This window comes from Aegilops tauschii, chromosome 2 (genome assembly GCF_002575655.3).
Source record: "Aegilops tauschii subsp. strangulata cultivar AL8/78 chromosome 2, Aet v6.0, whole genome shotgun sequence".
NCBI classification, from domain to species: domain Eukaryota; kingdom Viridiplantae; phylum Streptophyta; class Magnoliopsida; order Poales; family Poaceae; genus Aegilops; species Aegilops tauschii.
Window position 1 is genome coordinate 628,444,186 of NC_053036.3, and position 10,447 is coordinate 628,454,632.

Here is a 10,447-nt window from a genome sequence, read left to right on the forward strand (position 1 = left end):
GTATTGTCACAAAAGATTTTCATTGGACCCGACGCACTAGGTATGGCACCTAGATCGGATATGAACTCCTTCATCCAGACTCCTTCATTTGATGCTTCCGAAGCAGCTATGTACTCCGCTTCACATGTAGATCCCGCTACGATGCTTTGTTTAGAACTGCACCAACTGACAGCTCCACCGTTCAATAAAAACACGTATCCGGTTTGCGATTTAGAATCGTCCGGATTAGTGTCAAAGCTTGCATCGACGTAACCATTTACGATGAGCTCTTTGTCACCTCCATAAACAAGAAACATATCCTTAGTCCTTTTCAGGTATTTCAGGATGTTCTTGAGCTCTGTCCAGTGATCCACTCCTGGATTACTTTGGTACCTCCCTGCTAAACTAATAGCAAGGCACACATCAGGTCTGGTACACAACATTGCATACATGATAGAGCCTATGGCTGAAGCATAGGGAACATCTTTCATTTTCTCTCTATCTTCTGCAGTGGTCGGGCATTGAGTCTTACTCAACTTGACACCTTGTAACACAGGCAAGAACCCTTTCTTTGCTTGATCCATTTTGAACTTCTTCAAAACTTTGTCAAGGTATGTGCTTTGTGAAAGTCCAATTAAGCGTCTTGATCTATCTCTATAGATCTTGATGCCCAATATATAAGCAGCTTCACCGAGGTCTTTCATTGAAAAACTCTTATTCAAATATCCTTTTATGCTATCCAGAAATTCTATATCATTTCCAATCAACAATATGTCATCCACATATAATATCAGAAATGCTACAGAGCTCCCACTCACTTTCTTGTAAATATAGGCTTCTCCAAAAGTCTGTATAAAACCATATGCTTTGATCACACTATCAAAACGTTTATTCCAACTCCGAGAGGCTTGCACCAGTCCATAAATGGATTGCTGGAGCTTGCACACTTTGTTAGTTCCCTTTGGATCGACAAAACCTTCCGGTTGCATCATATACAACTCTTCTTCCAGAAATCCATTCAGGAATGCAGTTTTGACATCCATTTGCCAAATTTCATAATCATAAAATGCGGCTATTGCTAACATGATTCGGACAGACTTAAGCATCGCTATGGGTGAGAAGGTCTCATCGTAGTCAATCCCTTGAACTTGTCGAAAACCTTTTGCAACAAGTCGAGCTTTATAGACAGTAACATTACCGTCAGCGTCAGTCTTCTTCTTGAAGATCCATTTATTCTCGATGGCTTGCCGATCATCGGGCAAGTCAACCAAAGTCCATACTTTGTTCTCATACATGGATCCCATCTCAGATTTCATGGCCTCAAGCCATTTTGCGGAATCTGGGCTCACCATCGCTTCTTCATAGTTCGTAGGTTCGTCATGGTCTAGTAACATAACCTCCGGAACAGGATTACCGTACCACTCTGGTGCGGATCTTACTCTGGTTGACCTACGAGGTTCAGTAACAACTTGATCTGAAGTTTCATGATCATCATCATTAACTTCCTCACTAATTGGTGTAGACGCCACAGGAACCGGTTTCTGTGATGAACTATTTTCCAATAAGGGAGCAGGTATTGTTACCTCATCAAGTTCTACTTTCCTCCCACTCACTTCTTTCGAGATAAACTCATTCTCTAGAAAGGATCCATTCTTAGCAACGAATGTCTTGCCTTCGGATCTGTGATAGAAGGTGTACCCAACAGTTTCCTTTGGGTATCCTATGAAGACACATTTCTCCGATTTGGGTTCGAGCTTATCAGGTTGAAGCTTTTTCACATAAGCATCGCAGCCCCAAACTTTAAGAAATGACAACTTTCGTTTCTTGCCAAACCACAGTTCATAAGGCGTCGTCTCAACGGATTTTGATGGTGCCCTATTTAACGTGAATGCGGCCGTCTCTAAAGCATAACCCCAAAACGATAGCGGTAAATCAGTAAGAGACATCATAGACCGCACCATATCTAGTAAAGTACGATTACGACGTTCGGACACACCATTACGCTGTGGTGTTCCGGGTGGCGTGAGTTGCGAAACTATTCCGCATTGTTTCAAATGTAGACCAAACTCGTAACTCAAATATTCTCCTCCACGATCAGATCGCAGAAACTTTATTTTCTTGTTACGATGATTTTCAACTTCACTCTGAAATTCTTTGAAATTTTCAAATGTTTCAGACTTATGTTTCATTAAGTAGATATACCCATATCTGCTTAAATTATCTGTGAAGGTGAGAAAATAACGATACCTGCCGCGAGCCTCAACATTCATTGGACCACATACATCAGTATGTATGATCTCCAACAAATCAGTTGCTCGCTCCATAGTTCCAGAGAACGGCGTTTTAGTCATCTTGCCCATGAGGCATGGTTCGCAAGTACCAAGTGATTCATAATCAAGTGATTCCAAAAGTCCATCAGTATGGAGTTTCTTCATGCGCTTTACACCAATATGACCCAAACGGCAGTGCCACAAATAAGTTGCACTATCATTATCAACTCTGCATCTTTTGGCTTCAACACTATGAATATGTGTATCACTACTATCGAGATTCATCAAAAATAGACCACTCTTCAAGGGTGCATGACCATTACTCATATAAATAGAACAACCATTATTCTCAGATTTAAATGAATAACCGTCTCGCATCAAACAAGATCCAGATATAATGTTCATGCTCAACGCTGGCACTAAATAACAATTATTTAGGTCTAAAACTAATCCCGAAGGTAGATGTAGAGGTAGCGTGCCGACGGCGATCACATCGACTTTGGAACCATTCCCCACGCGCATCGTCACCTCGTCCTTAGCCAGTGTTCGCTTAATCCGTAGTCCCTGTTTTGAGTTGCAAATATTAGCAACAGAACCAGTATCAAATACCCAGGTGCTACTCAGAGCTCTGGTAAGGTACACATCAATAACATGTATATCACATATACCTTTGTTCACCTTGCCATCCTTCTTATCCGCCAAATACTTGGGGCATCCGCTTCCAATGACCAGTCTGCTTGCAGTAGAAGCACTCAGTCTCAGGCTTAGGTCTAGACTTGGGTTTCTTCTCTTGAGCAGCAACTTGTTTGCTATTCTTCTTGAAGTTCCCCTTCTTCTTCCCTTTGCCCTTTGAAACTGGTGGTCTTATTGACCATCAACACTTGATGCTCCTTCTTGATTTCTACCTCTGCAGCCTTTAGCATTGCGAAGAGCTCGGAAATCGTCTTATCTATCCCTTGCATGTTATAGTTCATCATGAAGCTCTTGTAGCTTGGTGGCAGTGATTGACGAATTCTGTCAATGGCGCTATCATCCGGAAGATTAACTCCCAGTTGAATCAAGTGATTGTTATACCCAGACATTCTGAGTATATGCTCACTGACAGAACTATTCTCCTCCATCTTGCAGCTGTAGAACTTATTGGAGACTTCATATCTCTCAATCCGGGTATTTGCTTGAAATATTAACTTCAACTCCTGGAACATCTCATATGCTCCATGACGTTCAAAACGTCGTTGAAGTCCCGGTTCTAAGCCGTAAAGCATGGCACACTGAACTATCGAGTAGTCATTAGCTTTGCTCTGCCAGACGTTCATAACATCTGGTGTTGCTCCTGCAGCAGGTTTGGCACTTAGTGGTGCTTCCAGGATGTAATTCTTCTGTGCAGCAATGAGGATAATCCTCAAGTTACGGACCCAGTCCGTGTAATTGCTACCATCATCTTTCAACTTTGCTTTCTCAAGGAACGCATTAAAATTCAACGGAACAACAGCACGAGCCATCTATCTACAACAAATATAGACATGCAAAATACTATCAGGTACTAAGTTCATGATAAATTTAAGTTCAATTAATCATATTACTTAAGAACTCCCACTTAGATAGACATCCCTCTAATCATCTAAGTGATCACGTGATCCAAATCAACTAAACCATAACCGATCATCACGTGAAATGGAGTAGTTTTCAATGGTGAACATCACTATGTTGATCATATCTACTATATGATTCACGCTCGACCTTTCGGTCTCAGTGTTCCGAGGCCATATCTGCATATGCCAGGCTCGTCAAGTTTAACCTGAGTATTCTGCGTGTGCAAAACTGGCTTGCACCCGTTGTAGATGGACGTAGAGCTTATCACACCCGATCATCACGTGGTGTCTGGGCACGACGAAGTTTGGCAACGGTGCATACTCAGGGAGAACACTTATACCTTGATAATTTAGTGAGAGATCATCTTATAATGCTACCGTCAATCAAAGCAAGATAAGATGCATAAAATATAAACATCACGTGCAATCAATATAAGTGATATGATATGGCCATCATCATGTTGTGCTTGTGATCTCCATCTCCGAAGCACCGTCATGATCACCATCGTCATCGGCGCGACACCTTGATCTCCATCGTAGCATCGTTGTCGTCTCGCCAAATATTGCTTCTACGACTATCGCTACCGCTTAGTGATAAAGTAAAGCAATTACAGGGCGATTGCATTGCATACAATAAAGCGACAACCATATGGCTCCTGCCAGTTGCCGATAACTCGGTTACAAAACATGATCATCTCATACAATAAAATATAGCATCATGCCTTGACCATATCACATCACAACATGCCCTGCAAAAACAAGTTAGACGTCCTCTACTTTGTTGTTGCAAGTTTTACATGGCTGCTACGGGCTGAGCAAGAACCGTTCATACCTACGCATCAAAACCACAACGATAGTTCGTCAAGTTAGTGCTGTTTTAACCTTCTCAAGGACCGGGCGTAGCCACACTCGGTTCAACTAAAGTTGGAGAAACTGACACCCGCCAGCCACCTGTGTGCAAAGCACGTCGGTAGAACCAGTCTCGCGTAAGCGTACGCGTAATGTCGGTCCGGGCCGCTTCATCCAACAATACCGCCGAACCAAAGTGTGACATGCTGGTAAGCAGTATGACTTGTATCGCCCACAACTCACTTGTGTTCTACCCGTGCATATAACATCAACGCATAAAACTTGGCTCGGATGCCACTGTTGGGGAACGTAGTAATTTCAAAAAAATTCCTACGCACACGCAAGATCATGGTGATGCATAGCAACGAGAGGGAGAGTGTATCCACGTACCCTCGTAGACCGAAAGCGGAAGCGTTAGCACAACGCGTTGATGTAGTCGTACGTCTTCACGATCCGACCGATCAAGTACCGAACGCACGGCACCTCCGAGTTCAGCACACGTTCAACTCAATGACGTCCCTCGAACTCCGATCCAGCCGAGCTTTGAGGAAGAGTTCCGTCAGCACGACGGCGTGGTGACGATGATGATGTTCTACCGACGCAGGGCTTCGCCTAAGCACCGCTACGATATGACCGAGGTGGATTATGGTGGAGGGGGGCACCGCACACGGCTAAGAGATCCAAGGGATCAATTGTTGTGTCTCTAAGGGGTGCCTCCCTTCCCGTATATAAAGGAGTCCTACTCCCGGTGGGAGTAGGACTCCCCCCTTCCATGTTGGAGTAGGAGAGGAGAGGGAAGGAGAGAGAGGGGGAAAGGAAAGGGGGGCGCCGCCCCCTCCTTGTCCAATTCGGACTTGGGGGGGGGGGGGGGGAGGGGCGCGCGGCTGCCCCTTGGCCGCCTCTCCTCTTCCACCACTTGGGCCCATTAGGCCCAATAACCTCCGGGGGGTTCCGGTAACCCCCCGGTACTCCGATATATATCCGATAACCCCCGGAACTATTTCGGTGTCCGAATATAGTCGTCCAATATATCAATCTTCATGTCTCGACCCTTTCGAGACTCCTCGTCATGTCCGTGATCATATCCGGGACTCCGAACTACCTTTGGTACATCAAAACACATAAACTCATAATATAACCGTCATTGAACTTTAAGCGTGCGGACCCTACGGGTTCGAGAACTATGTGGACATGACCGAGACACGTCTCCGGTCAATAACCAATAGCGGAACCTGGATGTTCATATTGGCTCTCACATATTCTACAAAGATCTTTATCGGTCAAACCACATAACAACATACGTTGTTCCCTTTGTCATCGGTATGTTACTTACCCGAGATTCGATCGTCGGTATCTCAATACCTAGTTCAATCTCGTTACCGGCAAGTCTCTTTACTCGTTCCATAATACATCATCCCGCAACTAACTCATTAGTTGCAATGTTTGCAAGGCTTAAGTGATGTGCATTACCGAGTGGGCCCAGAGATACCTCTCCGACAATCGGAGTGACAAATCCTAATCTCGAAATACGCCAACCCAACAAGTACCTTCGGAGACACCTGTAGAGCACCTTTATAATCACCCGGTTACGTTGTGATGTTTGGTAGCACACAAAGTGTTCCTCCGGTAAACGGGAGTTGCATAATCTCATAGTCATAGGAACATGTATAAGTCATGAAGAAAGCAATAGCAACATACTAAACGATCAAGTGCTAAGCTAACGGAACGGGTCAAGTCAATCACATCATTCTCCTAATGATGTGATCCTGTTAATCAAATGACAACTCTTTGTCTATGGCTAGGAAACATAACCATCTTTGATTAACGATAGAGGCATACTAGTGACACTCTGTTTGTCTATGTATTCACACATGTATCATGTTTCCGGTTAATACAATTCTAGCATGAATAATAAACATTTATCATGATATAAGAAAATAAATAGTAACTTTATTATTGCCTCTAGGGCATATTTCCTTTAGCTGGCCCCTGTTGTATCATATTTCTCTAAAAATGAGCCATCAATACTCTTTACCTTTTCAGCCCCAAGCACCATATGGGCAAGCTCGTCATTTTTTTAAGGTTAAGCTCGTCGTATTTTAAGATCCAAATGTTGAAGCATGTTCTCAATATCATCATCAATCCAATTGTCTCATCAGCCGCCACCATTGCTAGGGTTTTTGTCGAGAAGATCCCCATGAGAATCGATCGACTTCGTATCAATACCAAGGCTGGGAAGACATGCCCGCTACCCCATTGTTTGACCTAAGAGAGGGAATGGAGAGACGGTAGATATTACCGGTAGAAACTCTTGCCGGTGAGTGAGTCGCTGTCGGAGTATAATAAATAAACCCTAACAGGCTAACACGAGGGTGCGTATTGCTGCCATTTTATTCTACAAATCTGTATATGCACTATATTTACATTACCAATATTCGCTCCGTTCACAAATATTAGATGTTTTATTTTTTCTTCTGAATTGATTGTATGTATACACACTTTAATGTGTTTGTTCATTCATTTTATTCCGTATGTATTATGTAATCCATATTAAAATATTTAAAACATCTTATACTCCCTCCAATCCGATAAACCATCAAAATGGTCCATACGGAGGGAGTATTTGTGGAGGCGGTACTTTGGTAGACTTGGATAAATCGCAAAAATGGTCCATTTCTTATTTGAATCTCGGGAACAGGGGAGCCAATCCCCAACCCCTGTGCCATGCAGCAGCGCGCTCCCGCCGAGCGCTCGACAGCGGCGTCCCTGCACGCGCACGTCCTCCACCTCCACCAATGCGGCGGCGCCGGCAACCTCCTCCGCCGCGCCCACGCGGCCGCCCTGACATCCGGCGCGCTCGCCGCGTCCCTGCCCCTCGCGGGCGCGCTCATCCTCTCCTACGCCGCGGTCGCCGACCTGCCCTCCTCGCGCCGCCTCCTCCTCCACCACCCGCTCCGCCTCCGCTCCGCCTTCCTCTGGAACTCGCTCTCCCGCGCGCTCTCCTCGGCCTCCCTCCCCGCCGAGGCCCTGCGCGTCTACAACCTCATGCTCCGCTCCGCCGTCAGCCCGGACGACCGCACCTTCCCCTTCGCCCTCCACGCCGCCGCGGCCGCCGCCGGCGACGGCGCGCACGCGGCCAAGGGCCTCGAGCTCCACGCCGCTGCGCTCCGGAGCGGCCACCTCGCCGACGTCTTCGCGGGCAACACGCTCGTCTCTTTCTACGCCGCCTGTGGCTCCGCCCGTGACGCGCGCAGGGCGTTCGATGAAATGCCCGCCCTGGACGTCGTCTCCTGGAACTCCCTGGTGTCCGCGTTCTTGGCCAACAGGATGTTCGATGATGCGAGGCGGGCGTTGGTCGGTATGATGGGGAGCGGGGTCCCTGTGAGTGTGGCGAGCTTGGTCTCGGTCGTGCCTGCTTGTGGTGTCGAGCAGGAGCAGGGGTTTGGGTTGGCTCTCCATGGACTCGCGCTGAAAGCCGGGCTGGACTCCGTGGTTAATCTTGGAAATGCATTGGTTGATATGTACGGGAAATTTTGTCAAGTGGAGGCATCGATGCAGGTGTTTGAAGTAATGCCAGAGAGAAATGAGGTTTCTTGGAATTCTGCCATAGGTTGTTTTCTTAACTCAGGGCTTTATGGAGATGTGCTGGCCATGTTTAGGGAAATGTCAGAGCGTGGAGTCATGCCAGGGTCTATCACATTATCAAGTTTGCTGCCTGCTTTGGTTGAGCTTGGTTATTTTGATCTGGGGAGGGAGGTACATGGGTATAGTATAAAGAGAGCAATTGACTCAGATATTTTTGTTGCCAATTCACTTGTGGATATGTATGCCAAACTTGGTTCTCTGGAGAAAGCCTGCACTGTCTTTGAAAAGATTGAGGTACCCAATGTGGTGTCATGGAATGCAATGATCGCTAATCTTGTGCAGAATGGAGCTGAGACTGAGGCATTCCGTCTTGTTATCAAGATGCAAAAGGATGGGGAACAGCCAAATTCGATAACCCTGGTGAATGTACTTCCAGCTTGTTCAAGGATGTCCTCTCTAAAGACAGGGAAACAGATCCATGCATGGTCGATCCGTACAGGATTAATTTTTGACTTATTCATATCGAATGCTTTGATTGATATGTACGCGAAGTGTGGGCAGCTGAGTTTGGCGCAAAATATTTTTGACCTGTCAGAGAAGGATGATGTGTCATACAACGCGTTGCTTCTGGGTTATTCTCAGAGTCCATGGAGTTTTGAATCTCTTAATCTATTTAAGGAGATAAGGTCTGCGGGAATCGAGTATGATGCTATTTCTTTCATGGGTGCTCTGACTGCATGTACCAATTTATGTGCATTTAAACAAGGGAAAGAAATTCATGGTGTTTTAGTACGGAGATTACAAAGTAATCATCCCTTTCTGGCTAATTCACTGCTAGGTTTGTATACTAAAGGTGGAATGCTTGACACTGCAACAAAGATCTTCAATAGGATTACAGAGAAGGATGTTGCTTCATGGAATACCATGATCATGGGATACGGAATGCACGGCCAAATTGATGTTGCTTTCCATTTGTTTGATCTGATGAAGGATGATGGTGTTGATTATGATCATGTGTCTTACATCGCAGTGTTGTCGGCATGCAGCCACGGCGGGCTTGTTGAGAAAGGAAAAGAGTACTTCAGTCAAATGCGTGCCCAAAATTTAGAGCCACAACAAATGCATTATGCTTGCATGGTTGATCTTCTTGGGCGTACTGGACAACTGACTGAATCTGTTGAACTAATCCAAGACATGCCTTTTCATGCCAATTCCGATGTGTGGGGAGCACTGCTTGGGGCTTGCCGAATACATGGAAACATTGAAGTAGCACAATATGCAGCAGAACATTTGTTTGAGTTGAAGCCAGAGCATTCGGGTTACTACACACTGCTGATAAACATGTACGCTGAGGCTGGTAGGTGGAATGAAGCAAACAAGATCAGAAAATTAATGAAATCCAGGAAGGTACAGAAAAATCCAGCCTATAGCTGGGTACAGAGTGGCAACAAGCTACAAGCTTTTCTTGTGGGGAATGGTTAGCTCTGCCGTGATAAGTTTAAATTGACTGGCAATATAACAGATGGTGAACTTATATGGTGGTACGGAGTCTTCCACTAGGAATGAATTGTATATAGCACCATAATATTGCATGTTCACCAAATCTGATAAGTATTGTCACTGTAATAGTGAAGGAATGCGATGAGGAGTGCAATGACTTTTAGAAGACCGTAGTCGTCGATGGCTGCACTGTATGACCTGACAAGAATCACATAAAGATGAGCAATATTACTTGGCACTACTGCTGTCTACATATCTTTGCTAATGGAGTTTAGCCTAGTAATGGAAGAGAAGGTAATAATTCTTAGACAATTTGTCTCTCTATATAAATAACTTTGAGCATTTCTGAAGTTCTGTCCAGCTGTTTGTGTCCATCCAGTCATTGGCATACCCAATGTATTCTCTGCATAGTGACGTACCTTTTGCCAGTTCCCCAACTTTGAATAGTAAATGTGATGGGGATAAGCAAGAAGATAATCCTGATGTGCTAATAGAACAGATGTGTAGAGGCTGAGATAATCCTGATAAGCAAGAAAATAATACTGATGTGCTAATCCTCAACTCTGCTTATTGTAAATGCTTCATTGGAAGTAGATTTGGGGAACTTACTATATTAAGAGCCCGTTCGGCAGTCATCCGGCTCCGTAGAATACGGGAGTGCACGGAGCGCCA

General features: G+C 45.1%; 1 protein-coding gene across 1 annotated transcript; it reads left to right on the forward strand.

Moving 5' to 3' along the window:
* Window positions 1–7,341: 7,341 nt before the first annotated feature.
* On the forward strand, window positions 7,342–10,013 carry LOC109746024 (pentatricopeptide repeat-containing protein At1g18485). Its single transcript, XM_040400120.3, has 2 exons — window positions 7,342–9,816; window positions 9,905–10,013. The coding sequence occupies exon 1, from the start codon at window positions 7,415–7,417 to the stop codon at window positions 9,755–9,757; it is 2,343 nt and encodes a 780-aa protein (XP_040256054.1). The 5' UTR covers window positions 7,342–7,414; the 3' UTR covers window positions 9,758–9,816; window positions 9,905–10,013.
* The last annotated feature ends 434 nt before the right edge of the window (window positions 10,014–10,447 follow it).